The 19,660-nt window shown below is 43.3% G+C and overlaps 1 protein-coding gene across 1 annotated transcript in view; it reads right to left on the reverse strand.

The window, feature by feature from the left end:
- MSRA (methionine sulfoxide reductase A) overlaps positions 1-19,660 on the reverse strand; it is a 158,583-nt gene that overhangs the window by 110,659 nt on the left and 28,264 nt on the right. Inside the window, exon 2 of the mRNA XM_033145166.1 lies at positions 2,566-2,634. Coding sequence (XP_033001057.1) covers positions 2,566-2,634 — 69 coding nt within the window. The remainder of the gene's footprint in view (positions 1-2,565; positions 2,635-19,660) is intronic.

Genomic DNA, 19,660 nt, shown 5'->3' on the forward strand with positions numbered 1-19,660 from the left:
GCGGGGGATGAGGGGCGTGGCACTGGAGCGGCGCGGGACTTTGCGCGCCCTTCCAGCGCTCCAGCTGGGGCTCCGGGAGGCGAGGGCGGCGGGCCCGCAGGGGTGGGGGCAGGTTGGGGAGGGGGCACCCGGTATGCCGATGGGCTCGCGGGGGCGCCCCTATGGACGAGACGGCCCTGCTTACAGTTCTTTATAGAATCGTCGAGTTGGAAAGGGCCGAGAGACCACCTAATGCAACCAAATACAGTCATACCTCGGGTTGCAAACGTGATCCGTGTGGGAGGCCTTCACTGGTTCTGATTTAAACGAGATGAACACCCAGCCCAAACCCCCCTGATGATCTCTCCCAGTGGCTGCATGTAGGTGTTGAAAAGCATGGAGGAGAGGACAGAACCCTGAGGCACCCCCACAAGTGAGAGCCCAGGGGTCTGAACACTCATCCCCCCACCACCACTTACTGAACACGGCCCAGGAGGAAGGAGCGGAACCACTGTATAACAGTGCCCCCAGCTCCCAACCCCTCTAGACGGTCCAGAAAAATGTTATGGTCAACGGTGTCAAAAGCCGCTGAGAGATCCAGCAGAACTAGGAAGCACAGTGTGCCAGAGACCAGGTGTCCTTAGCGAACAAGTACCTTGGAATGACATGAAGGCGGAGCATTACAGAGAAATGTAGCACATACACTGTATGTACATACATGCACACATACAAACATAGAAAGATATGGCCCACTGTCTCAGACTGTGATCTGATAAGCTAATCACTTCCAAGGGCAATATTATTGGGGCACACCAATACCACACAGCATACCTCATCCCTTAGTGATGAAGTCCCTCCTGCAGCAGAGGAACAGAAATGACAAGATATACAACATACATGTTTATCTAACTCTGCATTGAGCCCAAGGAGGTGGTCTGTTCCTACAACTACTCCAGGGAGAATATTTTAAGAATTTTACACTTCTAGAAAGAATGCTATGCTTCTGAAAAGAGTATTCTGCAGATCAAAAAGTCTCCTTTGAAAAGCAATTTGCACTGACATCAAACTCAACGTGCATTGAGATGGATAAAGAAGATACAAGCTGAGCAGATGAAAAATAAAACATAAACTGCAAAATGTCAGAATGAAAAATACAAATTATGGTACCTTGGGAAAAGACATGAAAGAGAGCATAAACAGGACCTGCACATGCACTCAAGAGTTTACAGTTGCATTGCCTTTTTCTCCAAGAACAAAAATCAGAGAGAAAGCATAAAAAGATAAACATGTGATCCTTTGAAATATGAGAATGCTAATGCAACCTCAATCAAGGACAGTTTCCCGTATTATTGCACAGTATACTTCAAAAACGTCCTTGGTAATGTCACAGTAACTGCAGATGTTTTGAAGGAATCTAGAGCCCAGTTCCTTTGCTTCTCCATGCCTCGTGTAACCATTTGCCTAGTGTAAAAGGTGAACACATCAGACCAAAAATGGAACATTTTCAATCCAAAAATTTTACTCTCAATTTGCTTTCTAGTGCAAATGATTATAAGTATAGTAAAGGAAAAGGAAAAGGGATCCCTGACCATTTGGTCCAGTCGCAGACGCCTCTGGGGTTGCAACGCTCATCTTGCTTTATTGGCTGAGAGAGCCGGCATACAGCTTCCGGGTCATGTGGCCAGCATGACCAAGCCGCTTCTGGCGAACCAGAGCAGCGCACGGAAACGCCGTTTACCTTCCCGCCAGAGTGGTACCTATTTATCTACTTGCACTTTGACGTGCTTTCGAACTGCTAGGTTGGCAGGAGCTGAGACCGAGCAACAGGAGCTCACCCCGTCGCGGGGATTCAAACCGCCGACCTTCTGATCGGCAAGCCCCAGGCTTTGTGTTTTAAAGTAATGAAGTATTAAAGTATTTAAAGTATTAAAGTTTAAAGTATTTATGAGATGCAACTGTTCTAAAAAACGAGAAAGCATTGTTTGGTTAGGGAGATGTGCATGAGCATCAGTGAGTATATATATTGAAATGTCTCCTGAACTTTTAATCCTTTTATCTATAACAGTGATTACTTCTTTTTTTATCAATGATTCTCAGCTGAATGCTCAGAGAGGACCTGGTTGCTCCCAAATCCCAAACCAAAATGTATCAACTCGTAACACTCAAAAGCAGAAGGAAGGACTTGTAACCGAGCAATTTATAAGAAGTAAAATCAATAAAAGTGTAGGGCTGTGTTCACATGTCACATTTAAACCATTGTGTGCTCATTGCCCAAAAGTCCTCCTCCTCCACACTAGGAGCAACAAATCACAAGCCTTGGCTTGTTGCGTCATCTAAACATGAGCTCATGGTTTGTTTCTCACAAAAACAAACAAATCATGAATGATAGCCACGGTTGCAAGGTTTGCCACATTTGGATTCAAGTCCCTGCTCAGCCTTGAAGCTCACTCAGTCATCTTGAATGAGCCACGAAGGAGTTGGGAATTCTAACCACAACCAAGTGGAATAATAATTGTAAATAATTTTATAGAGCACACACAAAGAGCTGTACTGATAGTCAATATTATTAATAATAGAAAAACTTACCAAATATTGCCATGTGTGTTCCCTCTGGAAAAGGTTCGACCATGCTGTTTCCATTCACATGGTGTTTATCTAAGAAAGAAGGAAATGGATACCTGTCAGGTAAGAAAATGTATCATGGGAACAAGCCCCTAAAACGCATTTATATCTTCGATAGCTCAACTAGCACGGGTTAATGCTAAATCCATTATTCATAGCAGTGATGATAAAGGCAATTGCCATTTGCAGTAAGCAAGAGGGTTTTTTATGTTTGGTCACATTCACACAACAATTTTTATTTACAGCAGGTCTTCTAGATTTAAGGACCCCAGTTCAAATGTTATGGGTGTTACAGAGGCAAGGTGACCAAGTAAGCTACATAAAGAATATAACAGGCCCTCCAATACTGTCACACCTAGGGACAGGATACTGAGGGGAGCAGACCCAGACCCCAGCCTAATCTGTTTTCATGAGTTTAGCTCATATTAGTGATCCAGGTGGCAGATGGGCTTCCTGGCTATGGAGCAAGTGTGTTCAGGGATGCCGTTGCCTGGCAAACTATACCATATAGGTACATATACCTGATACATACAATATATATGTATATATATGTGTGTGTGTGTGTGTGTGTGTGTGTGTGTACTGAAGAGCAGAATCTTTTAGTTTCATGTAATTTTTAGAAGATTTCTCTTCCAGAAGTGCCATTTAACAATTCCTTATGTCATTTTTTTAATGTGCTTCCAGGAGGAAGGGGTGGGGACACCAATGACAGTAGTGGGGTGAGAGAGCTCAAAATAATGTCAATATGTATATTTCACATCTGGCAACCAGTGAGCCCCTTTGGTTTCCGATAGCACCTGGGTAGACAAGTATATAAAGCCTAGGACACAAATTTTCACGGCCCTTTAGCAACTAAGATGGCTCATTCACCAGAAGTACTGCATTTAGTGTTAACTCTGGAAGTGTATGCTTGATTCTGACCAAATTAAGCCTCTTGATGTATATTTTGCTCCAGGAGGCATAGTTTGGTCAGAATCAAGTCTACACTTCCAGAGTTAACCCCCGGCAGGCATGTGGCACAGATAATTTTATCCATGCCTATTCTCTCATGACGGCATTCTGTGGTGGGCATTACCTTAAAGTCCACAGGAAGGTAACACCTTGGGGTTGGTTGTCATGGCCTAAAGGTCCACCCCCAGCAATTTATTTTCATGAGAGCTCAATAATTTTAGCTTGAACTGTTAATGTCTCCACCACATACAATCAATAATGGTTACTTTGTTAGATACTTGTTATTTATAGCTAATAGGCTTTTAAAATACTTGGTTTCAATTATGCCTTTGTGAAATGAAATTCACTTCTGTATTTTATTTCAATACCAATTTATTGTGCTGTTGTTACACATGGGTCTAAAGAAAATATAGAGCTCCATTAATTTTCTTAAACAACCTCCCATTATGTCAGAGATCTAAAAAGGCTTTACAGCAATATCCACAACAGTGCCCAGATATTTTAATGTCAAATTCCATTGGCTTTGATGAGACCACACCAACGCAATTAGCATGTAATCCTCCAGGAACTTTTGCAAAAAAAAACAAAAAACTGACCAGCAATGGTCATGAGGCACAGCCAAGCAGATTCCAATAAAATGAGCATTTTAGGGAAACAGCACATTTAAAATTGAAGTACATAATTTAATTTTCATGGGTAAGAACAGGATGCTGTACTAATAGACCTTGGTCTGATCCAGCAGAGCTTTTCTTCCGTTCTTAAAGTCTGCAAAATTAAATGGAACAGGCTTAAGCTGCTCCATCTGTACACTTGGAAGAAGTAAAAGATCACCCTCCCAAAGGGAGAGCAGGAGAAGTTATCTGGGAAGCCAAACATGCACCATTTTGAGTATTACGCTTCCGTTTTGAGTGCCACACTTCCGTTTTGAGTGCCACACTTCCGATTTGAGTCCCACGCTTCCGTTTTGAGTGTTATGCTTCCGTTTTGAGTGCCACGCTTCCGTTTTGAGTGTTACGCTTCCGTCTTGAGTGCCACGCTTCCGATTTGAGTGTTATGCTTCCATTTTGAGTGCCACACTTCCGATTTGAGTCCCACGCTTCCGTTTTGAGTGTTACGCTTCCGTTTTGAGTGCCACGCTTCCGATTTGAGTCCCACGCTTCCGTTTTGAGTGTTACGTTTCCGTTTTGAGTGCCACGCTTCCGTTTTGAGTGCCACGTTTCCGTTTTGAGTGTTACGCTTCCGTATTGAGTATTACGTTTCCGTTTTGAGTGCCACACTTCCGATTTGAGTGCCACACTTCTGTTTTGAGTTTTATGCTTCTGTTTTGAGTGTTACGCTTCCAATTTGAGTGCCACACTTCCGTTTTGAGTGCCACGCTTCCGTTTTGAGTGTTACGTTGAGGTCTGTCTGTTTTTGCTATTTATTTTGCATTTTTATTTCTGCAGCTCTTTTTTTGTTTTTTGTTTTGTTTTCTTTGTGACTGTGTGGAACCCAGTTCAGCTACTGATTGATTGTGTGACTGCAACACAATGTTTACTGCTTTCATTTTATGGATCAATGGTCTTGTTAGATAGTAAAATTCATGTTAAATTGCTGTTTTAGGGGTTGTTTTTAAAAGTCTGAAACGGATTGATCCATTTTGCATTACTTTCTATGGGAAAGCGCACCTTGGTTTGGGAACACTTTGGTTTTGGAACGGATTAAGTTTGAGAACCAAGGTACCACTGTACTGCCATAGATGGACCAATGGTCTATCTCTCTATATTGTTGTTGTTGTTGTTCAGTCGTTCAGTCGTGTCCGACTCTTCGTGACCCCATGGACCAGAGCACGCCAGGCACGCCTATCCTCCACTGCCTCCCGCAGCTTGGCCAAACTCATGTTAGTAGCTTCGAGAATACTGTCCAACCATCTCATCCTCTGTCGTCCCCTTCTCCTTGTGCCCTCAATCTTTCCCAACATCAGGGTCTTTTCCAGGGAGTCTTCTCTTCTCATGAGGTGGCCAAAGTACTGGAGCCTCAACTTCAGGATCTGTCCTTCTAGTGAGCACTCAGGGCCGATTTCCTTGAGAATGGATAGGTTTGATCTTCTTGCAGTCCATGGGACTCTCAAGAGTCTCCTCCAGCACCATAATTCAAAAGCATCAATTCTTCGGCGATCAGCCTTCTTGATGGTCCAGCTCTCACTTCCGTACATTACTACTGGAAAAACCATAGCTTTAACTATACGGACCTTTGTCGGCAAGGTGATGTCTTTGCTTTTTAAGATGCTGTCTAGGTTTGTCATTGCTTTTCTCCCAAGAAGCAGGCGTCTTCTAATTTCATGACTGCTGTCACCATCTGCAGTGATCATGGAACCCAAGAAAGTGAAATCTCTCACTGCCTCCATTTCTTCCCCTTCTATTTGCCAGGAGGTGATGGGACCAGTGGCCATGATCTTAGTTTTTTTGATGTTGAGCTTCAGACCATATTTTGCGCTTTCCTCTTTCACCCTCATTAAAAGGTTCTTCAATTCCTCCTCACTTTCTGCCATCAAGGTTGTATCATCAGCATATCTGAGGTTGTTGATATTTTTTCCGGCAATCTTAATTCCGGTTTGGGATTCATCCAGCCCAGCCTTTCGCATGATGAATTCTGCATATAAGTTAAATAAGCAGGGGGACAATATACAGCCTTGTCGTACTCCTTTCCCAATTTTGAACCAATCAGTTATTCCATATCCAGTTCTAACTGTAGCTTCTTGTCCCACATACAGATTTCTCAGGAGACGGATGAGGTGATCAGGCACTCCCATTTCTTTAAGAACTTGCCATAGTTTGCTGTGGTCGACACAGTCAAATGCTTTTGCGTAGTCAATGAAGCAGAAGTAGATGTTTTTCTGGAACTCTCTAGCTTTCTCCATAATCCAGCGCATGTTTGCAATTTGGTCTCTGGTTCCTCTGCCCCTTCGAAATCCAGCTTGCATCTCTCTATATAGCAGCTTACAATGTTCTCTCTATATAGCAGCTTACAATGTTCCCAGGATGTGGACTGTCTGTTCCATTTATTTCTTGCAAGTTATAAAGCCCCAAATGTTTCTTTTAAGTGCTAAACTAAAAAGAAAAGCGCTATAGTAGGAATCAAGTAAATTTCTTGTTTCTGGCTTAAGGGAGGAGGAAGAAGAAGCACTGGCAATCTGAGATGCAGCAATAAATCACAAGTGCCACGAAAGACAATAGGATTACAATGGGCTTACACTGGCAGAAGTTTCTTTCACCTGATTTCCAGCCCATTCCCAGACTTACCCCTTAACTCCCACTCTTTGTAACAATCCTTCACTGCTGTGAATAAGCATCAGGAAATATCTGTAAGCCAGTGGTTTGCATTTCAGACTTGCATACAAGATGCTAACCAGAAAGAGATGGAAATAATGTACTTAATTTAAGAGTGGGTATTTGTCACTGTGATTTTCTCTTTCAGTATCTTATAAGCGAAACGTGTAATAATGTCAGCAGGTGGGGGGGGGGGCGGAGAGACAGAGACAGAGACAGAGAGAAAGACAGAGACTGTGTCCATTTGCTAATGCTACTTTCCACTCAAATGTTCCTCTTCAACAGTAGAAGAGTTAGCGCTCATTGTCATGATTGAAAGAACTTGCTCAACCAGCTTCACTGGGGGTTTGCATCTTTGATTCTCAAGCATCAGCTCCTCGTGCTACACAGCAAACAAAGCTTGGTACTCAAGGGAATCTGAGAAGATTGCAAGAGGGTGGGTGTGGGTGGGTGCTTTCAGTGCTGTTTACTTATTTTCTTTTAAACTGAGCCTAAATTAGTTGTTTGTCTCCTGGCCCACTTTAAACTTTCTGCAAGGTCAGGCCAGCGTATCAAACAAACACAGTGTTTGCCCCAATGCTACAAAACCTCCCCCCCCCCCTATGTCTTGACTGCCTTTTAAATCCCCAATTGCACCCTTTGCTATACACAGTTGTGCAGGATACTGATAGTTCTCATGTTCCAAATGGCAAGCTATTTAATCTTAACTCCTAGCAAAGGCGTTTTAGGCTCCTGCTTCTTAATCTCAGGTTCCGAACACCACTGCCACTGAACCCAATCTCTCTCCTCTAATATCTCGGACAGCAGTACAGCTGTCCAGCTCCAGGGCTTTCGAGGGTGAATGGCACTTGCCAGGAGACTAGCAAAAGAAAAGCCCCTTTCCTTGAAGAGCAGCCCCCACCAAGTACCCTCAAATACTGCTTTTCATTTGGCTGGATGGGAGCTTTGTGGAAAACAATATGGCTCCAAGTTATACTGGGAACAAATTATTTTCACTTATTAAAATTGACACTGACAAAGGGCACAGTGGTGGCTTAAAATAGTTCCAGCAATGTTTTCATGCAGTTGATGTATCACGATGTGACACCCCACATTCGACTGCATCCATTATATCAAGCGGCATTACTGTCTGCACACTGATTGATGCTACAAAATATGATGTGTTTCAGTACAATATTCAGTGCAATATGTCAGCAAATAATGATTTTGAACTGAGCCAAAATTCCTTTAGGTAGGATTTGGGAATTATTAATTTTCTCTTTAAAAAAGTAAAAAGACTGGTTAGGCAAGAAAAAGAGATTCAGGTAGGTAGCCGTGTTGGTCTGACGCAGTCGAAATAAAAATAAAAAAATAAAAAATTGTCCAGTAGCGCCTTATAGACCAACTAAGTTTGTTCTGGTATAAGCATTCGTGTTCAGGTATCTGAAGAAGTGTGCATGCACATGGAAGCTTATACCAGAACAAACTTAGTTGGTCTATAAGGTGCTACAGGACAATTTATTTTTATTTTTATAAGAAAAACAGCTTGCACCATTACTGCCACGAAAGGGAAAGGCAGAATTAAAACATATAGTCTTTTAAACGATTTACACATTTCTCTGAAATTAAGAATATTTACATAGGATTGCAGTTCATGGGTTTAGACCACAGATGGTAGGCAAATTCCTAATCAGTCTCCATACTCCACTGACACCCACATGCAGAAGAACATAGCTCACTGTTCTTCTCTTTATATACATTCGCCAGTGCTTGTTCCCCTTCTCCATTCCCATTCTCTTGTTCCCCCTGCTTTACACTGAGATTTGCAAACTGTTCCCTGAATTCAATTATTCTCAGGACAGTGGATAGAGCAGACAACTGAAGACAGTGAATACGAGCAGACACGTGAGAGCTGCATGGTGGATGCAACTGCACTAAGAGTTAGTAGCTCATCACCCAAACAATATAGCCCACGGCCCCAAGCACTATTACTTGCTTCCAGCCAGACCCTCAAAAACCAGATGAGCCTCTGGTTTGCTCCAGTAGGGCTGCTCTTATGATGAACCAGGACCCACTACCACAACCTGACCTACTGTGGGTCACACGCATAAACAGATTTTTTTCAATGAATCTGGGGACACTTTAATTAATTAAATAAATACTACACGTTCGGGACATTGATGCTGCAGCGATGGCGGTGGCAGAGGGGCGGCGGCCACCTTGACCTCAACCGCCACGTTTCCCCTTCCTCTGAGGCTTCTGTCTCCTTTCTCCATGAGCCTAGGCAGCCCCTGAGTTGTGGGTTCTGTGGTGGTGTGGGGGGGGGGGAAGCAGTGTGCAGTGGGCCAGGCATGGAAGGTGGAGAAGGAGGGCCGAGAGCGGTGGCGGCGGCAGCGAGGCTCGGGCAGGGCGATGCCTCCCTTCCCATTGAAGCAGCCCCAATCCCATTCCTACTTGCCTGCAAACAGGAAGGGGCAGGGATCCCTCAGCTGGGAAGCGAGGCTTCCCGTTGCCTAACTGAGAGATCCCTGCTCCCTCCTGCTTGCACGCAAGCTGATAGGCAGTGTGAAGCCTCCCTTCACAGCTTAGTTGCTGGGGTCAGGGAAAGTGGAGGCAGCCCAGAAGCTGCATCTTGGAGCCCCTGCACCACCATCATATGGGGACTTCCGAGCAGCTCCTGAAGCCAGCCAGAGCCAACTGCTCTGGGCTGCTGAGACTGCCACTGCTGCGCTTCCCGGGGACATTAGATGAAATCCGGGGACATTCCAGGGATGGAGTTTGTCTGGGGACTTATTGTCAAATCCGGGGACTGTCCTCAGGAAACGGGGACGTCTGGTAACCCTAGCATAAACGTATACGGGAAGAGAAGACTCCCTGGTGTTGGGAAAGATGGAGGGCACAAAGAGAAGGGGACGACAGAGGACGAGATGGTTGGACAGTGTTCTCGAAGCTACCGACATGAGTCTGACCAAACTGCGGGAGGCAGTGGAAGACAGGCGTGCCTGGCGTGCTCTGGTCCATGGGGTCACAGAGAGTCAGACACAACTAAACGACTAAACAACAAGTTCACTGCACTCCCTCTTGCTTCCTTCCTTGCCACGTTGCTTAATGGGCCATAAAGGAAAAGTTGAAATTTCCAGAGCCACAATCCACGAATGCTACATTAACGTGGTTCAAAGAGCCTGAAATTTCACTTTCTAGAATACTTATTGCAGTAGCTTATAACAATTGCTGTCAATAGTGTTTTAACTGACACCACTTTCAAGCAAAGTTCCATAAAATCTGCCTGAGCTACAGCATGTGAAATGAAATGAATCTCAAAAATGATTACATATACAAATGGGAGGATTTAAAGAATTTGGATGTTAGGATGACGGAAGACTCCCTTAGGTTGCAGCACAGGAATAAAACAGAGGCCACTGTTCAAAACAGCACACCAAATTCACCAAGCCACAGAGACAATGTATTTTAACCACTAATAAGAACAAATAAAACAGGGTGGGGGAGTGGGATTCTGTTTTTTAAAAAAAGTGAAAAACAACATTGCAGAAAGAAACAAATGAATTGGCCAATTAAATTCAGAATTTAATATTTGTGAATTTAATATTTGTTTATCCCCATATTCCAGGCTGGGGGCAGGAGCTGAGGTTCAGAGAATCATGGCTTGCCTGAGGCTACTGGGTGAGTTCATGGGTCTGGCTGAATCAGAAATGGGGATTCTTCCAACTCACACTATTCTACAGCATCACCAGGCTATGCTGGCTCCCTTAGACACTGACATTTGTCAGGAGTCGACTCCCTCTGTACAAACGTAGAACAAAAAACACTGACATCTTCTCATCTGGCTCACAATGTCGCGGTATTATCATTTTGGAGATTGAGCGCACGGCTCCAGTATGCTGCTAATACAGCACAAACAGCACCCACACCCACACCCCGCACAACAGCCCTCGTGAAGATGTCAGTAGCTGTAAGCAATATGCAGGCTGTGATAGAGTATCTTCCTTGTACACACTCCCCCCCCCCCACCTCCCCTTGATGGCAGATTATCTGCCTGGAGGTTGCATTAAAGCTTCATTCAGCTGTCAGTCAACAGATGAGCAGGAATGGTTCAGTGCCTCTTCCCCACCCCCGCCCACTCCCATCTGACAGTGATAAATGATCAGGAGTAATGCTCAGATAAGCTGGAGAGTTCCAGGCCTCCCTTTCAGAATCTTGTTTCAAACTAGCCCCCCAGATTTTCCTCCCCAGGATGAGGGATGGGGTACCTATGGAACCAACAAACAAATAAATAATAATAATAATAAAATGCCCCATCCGCAGCACCTCGGCAGCGAATTCCGTGCGGTGTTGGGGTTTAGCGGAAAAGGGAAAATCTGGAAAGGGAATTTCTGCTTCTGCAAAGCTGCCTTGGTTGGGTGCTGAATTTGGAGCGCTCTTGAATGGTTCCTGTTCATTTCAGTGAGCAATGGACAGAAGAACCACCCACTGGATTGTGCCCCTTGTTGGTTAGTGGAGTGTGTGTGTGTGTGTGTGTGTGTGTGGTTGGGGACAGGACCACCTTAGGAACCAAAGTATCCTGGGTCAGCACCAGTTCTAGCCAGGGAAAATAAAGGAAGGCCACAAGTTCTGTGAAGAGCCTCTACAACCAGGTTTCAGTTTACACATCCTCTTTAAATAGATACAGGTTTTGGAAACAAGCAGCAGTGCTTCAGCTGCCCTGTCCAACAAATTCTCTGTGTTTAAGAAGGGGATATCCAAAAGAGAGACTGCTTTTCCCTCTTGGAGATAATCTGGATAAAGAAGTTCCCAGGCCAAGGGAGATTCCATGATTAAAACATGAGATAATGGGTCTCCAGAGGGAATCCCAAGGCAAGCAGTTGTCAGGGGACACCCAATCTTCTTCCTTCCCTCTCCAAATGAGTCATAACGCTGGACAAACAATGTGCTCATGTAATAGTACCCTCTTTTCTTGTCCTGATTAGGAATGTGCAGAATATTTGCATCATTTCAAATTTTTGGTGTGAAAATTCAACCAACAGGAAATGGTCAGCTCTACAGTTCTGACCAGACCTGACCAGAATATGAATACTCAATCAGTATTTTAAGCTACTATATGTGCAAGCAATTAGTTATCATGATCATTATTTACCAGTATATTTTTTACAGTTGCAATCAAAATTACTCAACCCACATTGCAATTCAAGTTTGTTATCAAAATTTACAGACTTTCAGCTACTTGCAATGAGTTTTAAAGCATTGTTAGCACAGCCCCAAGTGTACCCCACCCCCACAAATAAACTTCATGGGTGCACACTAGGTATCACACTGCACCCAAATGCATTTATTAGCATGCAAATCCCATTGATCTTTTTGGAGCTTGCCTCCAAGTCGACAAGCCCAGGATGACAGCCAAAGTATTCTCTCTCTCCAATTCTGATTCATATTATTAATTTTAAAAGTTTTCTAACACTTTTAACTTTCTGGACAGAGGTGGGGGGGATCAATAGATCTGGGCTCTTTTGTTTCAAACTGGTTACAAATTTCTATATTAAATGCAGATTTCCATTATTACTGATCTAATAAGCCTTATTCTCATCTGGGCTATCAGCGACTCAATAAGTAATTATCATTCACCTTAGGCTGTTCCAGTCCATTAGACCAATACTGATGACTCAGGAGAGACAATAAATGAAGAGCAGAACACTGATAAAAGAGTAGAGAAGCAACATAAGTGGGGAAATGCTGTGGATGTAACTCTCTTAGTCTTGGCTACACTTGCTGAATGCGTGCAATGCATATAAAGATCAGGGCGATTAAACAGGAAAGCTTATTCTCGGTAAGGCAAGTCGGGCACCCTACTTCTGCACTCACATAGGGTGTGCCCTATAAGACCCTACACCAGCAAATAAGCACACTAGAATGGTTTAAGGACTGCCAAGTCAGCTCAGCATAGCAACCCATGGCGTTCTCTGGTCCCATCACCTCCTGGCAAATAGAAGGGGAAGAAATGCAGGCAGTGAGAAATTTTACTTTCTTGGGCTCCATGATCACTGCAGATGGTGACAGCAGTCACGAAATTAAAAGACGCCTGCTTCTTGGGAGGAAAGCAATGACAAACCTAGACAGCATCTTAAAAAGCAGAGACATCACCTTGCCGACAAAGGTATAGTTAAAGCTATGGTTTTCCCAGTAGATGTATGGAAGTGAGAGCTGGACCATCAAGAAGGCTGATCGCCGAAGAATTCATGCTTTTGAATTATGGCGCTGGAGGAGACTCTTGAGAGTCCCATGGACTGCAAGAAGATCAAACCTACCCATTCTGAAGGAAATCAGCCCTGGGTGCTCACTGGAAGGACAGATCCTGAAGCTGAGGCTCCAATACTTTGGCCACCTCATGAGAAGAGAAGACTCCCTGGAAAAGACCCTGATGTTGGGGAAGATGGAGGGCACAAGGAGAAGGGGACGACAGAGGATGAGATGGCTGGACAGTGTTCTCAAAGCTACCAACATGAGTTTGACCAAACTGTGGGAGGCAGTGGAAGACAGGAGTGTCTGGCGTGCTCTGGTCCATGGGGTCACGAAGAGTTGGACACGACTAAACGACTAAACAACAACATCATTTGTTTGATTTAAATTAAGTTATAGATTTGGGTATATCACCTATAAAATAAATGAAACTAAAGTAGATTATGTAAAAGATACAATAAGAAATTTGGCAATTCCAAAATATTCCAATGAAATGAAAGAATAGCCTAGTGAAGTATATCCTCAACTACTCCTGTTAAATAAGCTGTCCAGATTCAGATATTAAGAATTAATTAATAACATAACTTAAAATTAGAACGCAATGATAATTTCTCATGGTTAAGTAGTACTGCATTGCTTGAACATGTTCTTTCTAAAAAGCTTTTTAGAAAATTAAAGCTCTTCCAATACATATGCCATTGCATTTTCTGTAGCTGACAAAAACTGACAATTATAATTGAAATAAGAAAATTAAATATACTTCAGAAGAAATTCTGCCAAATACACCACTTTTATTATGAACTGTGATAATATGAATATGAATATAATCAGAAAGTGGGAAATGGGAGCAAAACAGCTAGTATAAGATGGGGAAAAAACTCTTGAGTACTCATTTATTTTCCTGTTATGGAAATCAAGATTAAAAGAAAAAAAACATACCTTTTTATAAAAAAAAGTTATAGTCAGCATAGTATTCTTTTCTATACTGAAGATTTACAGTAAGCTAAAAACCAAAACACATGGAAGGCTCTGCATCTTGAAAGGTGATATTATAAATAACTGTAATAAACAATAAAACCAAATGGAATTGCATAAGCAGTTGATACAGCATGATAACGAAAATGTATAAACTAAACAGCTTTACATACTTTTGATCTGGGTCTGCTTTTTCCATTTTTACAAAGTTGGCCCAGTCCATATATTCCAGAAACCATGCAGGCGGCCATTGGAAATGCAACCATGTTTATGAACCTCTACAGAGCTCACCTTTCATATGGCACAGTGGCCCAAGAAGGTCAGGAAATTTCTTCTCTACCAACACAAGCCAGGAGACACTGTGTATTTACACTTCCAAAAACCTTGTAATGAAGTCAGGATGAGTTCCTGCAATAATCTTGCCTGATATGTGGACCAATTCTTGTAGGGTCTCAACCCCAGATGCCAACGCAGTACCTAAACCTACTAAATCAAACTAGTACTGGACAAAACAAGGGAAGACACAATAGTTCATTTACCAGGTCATCTTCCACTGTGATACGATAGCATCCATCTCTCAGCAGTGCCTTTCTACATTCCAGGTAGGATAAACAAGCCAGTTCCTGCAAATGTCACTGTCTTGAGAGACAGTGGAGTGCCTTTCCAGAGGTGAAGTCAAACTGCTGCATTAGCAGCACCAAAGTGACTTCCCCAGTGTGCAAGCCTGGGTAGTGTGCATGGAGGTCCTGGGCTGTCCAGACAAGTCCCCCGCTCTTGGCCTCGCTGATGTGGTCTAAAGGAAAGCAGAGCAATATGTTTGACTCTATTTTAGCCGCAGGAGTTGCCAGAAGGAGGCATACAAGGTGCCATCCAATCATCTTAAGGTCTCCACTCCAGACTTGCATAAGGTTTACTTATTAGGTTTTTCTTCTCTCAAAGATATCCAGCAAGGCAGTGAAGGCTCAGGGTCAGTGTTCTCCTCCTAGATGGGCTGCCTTTCCAGGTTCAAGAACCCCATCTATCCCTCACTTCCCTCTCCAGGATGTGCAGAAACCACCTTCTTGACCGTTGGACCCACTCTTGGTCTCGTCCGCTCAATCTGCTAGAGCCCATCTTCACATGCGTGGAAAGTCTCTAACTCACTGAGGCTTTGAGACCCATCAGCTACCCTCACCTGGTTTAGCCAGCCAGTTGAAGCAGTTTCCCGGGGTGTGGCTGCTGTTGCCTGCTGACAGCTTCTAGGAGCCACAGATGGGAGCTGAGTGCAGGTGGGGACCAAAGGTGGACAAACTAGCACAAAAGGAGCATGATGTGTCCCCCACCAGAGGTACTATCCCACCCCATAAACCCCATGAGTGCCAACTTGAACAAAATATGGCCGGGGGGGGGGGAGAGCCACATCACATGATGTGGCACATGCACACCATTTGAATAGCAATGTCCATTAGCTTGGGGGGCTCCTCAAAAAATTTATTGGCACGGCCAAAATCCCTAGGAGTTGGCTCCTATACCAGCTCCTGTAAATATATAGGCACAAATTTGACATCAGAATATTCAGAAACAAGTAAGACAATATTACAACCTACAAGGAATTTAAGGTGCCCATCTATGTTGGGCTACTTTTGAAGGTGAATCAGAAACTACAACTAATCAAGAATGCAGCAGCTAGACTGGTGACTGTGAGAGGCCACCGGGACCATATAGCACAGGTCCTAAAGGATCTACATTGGCTCCCAGTACATTTCTGAGCACAATTCAAAGTGTTGGTGCTGACCTTTAAAGCTCTAAACAGCCTCGGTCCATTATACCTGAAGGAGTGTCTCCACCCACATCGTTCAGCCCAGAATTATTATTATTACTATTATTATTATTATTATTATTATTATTATTATTATTATACAAAATAACTTTAAAGGGAAACTCCAGTATTAAACTGCTGAATTACAACTTATCAAGACATAAATTCTATTCATCTAGATCTGAACAAGGATTATGGTTTCCTGTTCTTCCTCAGATGCCAATTTACTAAGCAATGGAAAGATTATGCTTATCACCAATTATTGCTATTTTGAAGGGTCACTGTGCTTATTTGGCCTACACTGAAGCTTTAATTAATTTCAGAGTGTGTACTTTCTGTATTTTATTGCCATTTAACTTTCACTGTTTTCTGTCCTCTTCAACCATGTGAACCTGGCAACTGAGGAATACACTTTATGCATCTGACATCGTGGGCCCTGGCCCACAAAACGTAATGCCGGGGTGCCTAACCCCTGCCTGTGAGGTACGCATGGCCCCACAGCCCCCCCATTTGACATTTTCTAATATATCTTACTATATAATCTTTTAGTAAGAAAAAAACTCAACACGCTGCAGGTTGCATGGCAGCTGGTAGGGGAAGATGCTAACAGGCAAGGCCTCCCTGCTACCGGTACATGCCGGACGTATTCAGTCGGTGGTTTATTTTATGCTTCTGCTCCTTGAAGGCAGACTTAGGGGAGCTGGTGTCACTGAAAATCCTGCTGCTACTGTAGTAATTGCAGCACATGGTGATGTTTAGGAACACCTGCATCTTGTGAGTTGTATGAGTTCAGCTGTTAGGATAATCCTGAAATAGTTTTCTGCAGTGGAGATTATCCTACTAAAATACTGGTGGCCTTTTCTGTCAAAGAGTTTCATTTCTAAAAAGTCTGCGATCCAAACCCAATGGCTGCTTTGTTATTTTTAAATTGTACCCGTGCAGTTTGTCCTCAGCGCCAAAAGGAGCTGAACTTGTAAGTTTCAATAAAACTTGCTCTACTGTGCATGTTTCCCTCCTCCCCTTCAGGGGGGTAAAAGTTTAGACCCTTTGCATCTTGTGCATCAAATTAAGTCCGGCATGGGGACTCATTATCACAACCATCTAATTAAGAAAATACATCAAGACTCCTAAACGTTTATTGGACAACTTCAGCAGGAAGAAAAGGCAAAACTGGCCAGAGGAGAACTAGGAATTAATGGAGATATTTAATTAAATCAATATTCGCAACAGCATTCACTGGAATCAAATTGTTTTCTATACTGAATGGAATGACACTGCTGGGAAATTTTTACATTGGCGTTTTTTTTAATTTATTATTATTATTCTCATTCTTATTCGTGCGCATGTATATGTGATACTTAGAAAATAGGTGAATGCAGAGCCATTTGGAATATTTCAGGGCAAGGGCTGCATTAGCTCTTATTACCCTGTTTAATTATTATTGTTTGTAGTAATTACATCACAAGAATTAGCCATGTTAATTATTGGCACAGTAATTCAGTCCTAATTGCTGCCACTGAAAATAGCATCCAAGCAGTATTCAGTAGTGGCAACTTTCAGCGGAACAACTTCTGCTTGTAAATGGAATTTTTCTGGAGACACAGAAACTGGATACCAACCCAAACAGTTGGACTACTACTGTACAGGCATCCCCAAACTCGGCCCTCCAGATGTTTTGGGACTACAACTCCCATCATCCCTAGCTAACAGGACCAGTGGTCAGGGATGATGGGAGCTGTAGTCCCAAAACATCTGGAGGGGCGAGTTTGCCTATGCCTGGACTAGTATGACCCCCCCTGAAACAACTTTGCAGGATGACTCACTGAGGATGCAATGCAGGCAGCAACCTCCTTTCCTGCCTTCATCACCACTTGGCAGGCAGAACTCTGTAAACTAAACAAGCGTTCAGCCACCTTTAGGGAGTGTTTTCTGTCACCTACACCAAGTCAACTGCCAGTCTGCTTCATTGCTCACAGCTCTTTAGTAAAACCAAGGTGCAGAGCAGAACCTGAGAAAGCGGAGAAGAACCCGTGGGAGCGAGTTTTTGACAGCTCTCCCCATCTCACCAACTCACAGAAAAATCAAGGCATCAAGAGGATCTGAATTCCCCCCATTTGTACCATTTATACCAGGCACAGATTTCAGCTTTGTTTGTACATAACTTAAATGCCCAGCTACGTAATTCTAATTTGCTTTAAAAACACAGAGGGCTCGCACACACATAATGCTAAACCAAGGTTCAGTGTTATATGGATGATCCTCAGAAAGCTAGAGCAAAGGGACAAAGACATAGACCCTCCTCCCTCCCTTCTTCCACGCAGCCAGGTCAATGACTGCTACTGGCTTTACTTTCATTTTCAAAGAACCTCAGCTTAGCATTAGGTTGCAGATCAGAAATCCTGGTTTAAAACAAATACAGTGGTACCTCGGTATAAGAACAATTTTGGTTTACAAACTCTGCAAAACCGGAAATAGTACAGTGGTGCCCCACTAGACGAAAATAATTCGTTCTGTGAAAATTTTCGTCTAGCGGGTTTTCCGTCTAGCGAAGTGGCAATGACAGCCGCGCTTTCGCTAGACGGAAAAAAAAGACGAAAAATTTTCGTCTTGCGAGGCAGCCCCATAGACAAATTCGTCTAGCGGGGCAGCCTTCCGCTAGACGAATGCCTTCGTCTAGCGAGTTTTTCGTCTTGCGAGGCATTCGTCTAGCGGGGCACCACTGTATCTTGGTTTGAGAACTTTACCTTGGTCTAAGAACGGAAACAGAACGGTGGAAGGGCACCGGCGGCGGGAGGCCTCATTATGGAAAGCGCGTCTCGGTTCAAGAACGGTTTTGGTTTAAGAACGGACATCCAGAACGGATTAAGTTCGTAAACCGAGGTACCACTGGTAAGTCATGGTTTGAAGCTTTCTCAATTAGCAAGAAATAAGCACTGCTTATTTTAAAGCAGGATTCCTTGTTCACACGTACACTCGAAATGGAGATTCAGGCAGGCAGGCGAGGGAAGAATACACAAACTCAATGCTCTACTTCAGCTTGCTGAGCCTTAACCGCATAGCACTGATCACAGTTTAGTGTTCCATGCAGACTAGCCCAGAAAATACACTGTCCTTTGCGACCCTTTCAGAATCTCATTTGCTTAGCCTTTGAAGATAAAAGAACCAGAGAATGGTTCCTTACCCCATTAAAATGTGGTGGAAATGAAAATCCCTGCACAAAGATCAGAAGACAGGTATGTGTGCAAACGCATGGAACATTTTAGGAACCAGAATCCAAATATTGTGAAATAACAACTACAATCAGCTAAAACTGCCCTAGCTTTATAAAACGTAATACTGAAACTGGCCACACGTACGTAGTTGGTTGTTTGCTTTGGGTGTTCTAAAGAGATGTTGCTAAATTTCTCCGCATTAAGCTTCTGCAAACCTCCATTAAAAAGCTTTCACGAGTAACAGTTGCTGTTTCCATAGAAACAGAAGATCATAATTTCTGTGAAAATATAAAATCTTTTCAATGTGTTTGATGGCAATTTTCTCCAAATGACCTCCAGATAATTAACACAATGGTTTAACCCAAGCTTTAACGTAACTTTCTATGAGCCAAGCTAATTTCCCCCTTTTTTTTAAAAAAAGGAATGTATTGTTCATCCAAGGCAAAAAGAAAGTCCTTGAAACTCTGTGATCTTTTCTGAAGAGCTTTTGTGAATGTGGCCTGCTAATGTTTCTTCTCCTATTAACACATTTGATCTAACCTTGTGGAAAATTACACGTATTTATGACCTCTGTGTCTTTGCTGAAT

The sequence above is a fragment of the Lacerta agilis genome, chromosome 3, assembly GCF_009819535.1.
Source record: "Lacerta agilis isolate rLacAgi1 chromosome 3, rLacAgi1.pri, whole genome shotgun sequence".
NCBI classification, from domain to species: Eukaryota; Metazoa; Chordata; class Lepidosauria; order Squamata; family Lacertidae; genus Lacerta; species Lacerta agilis.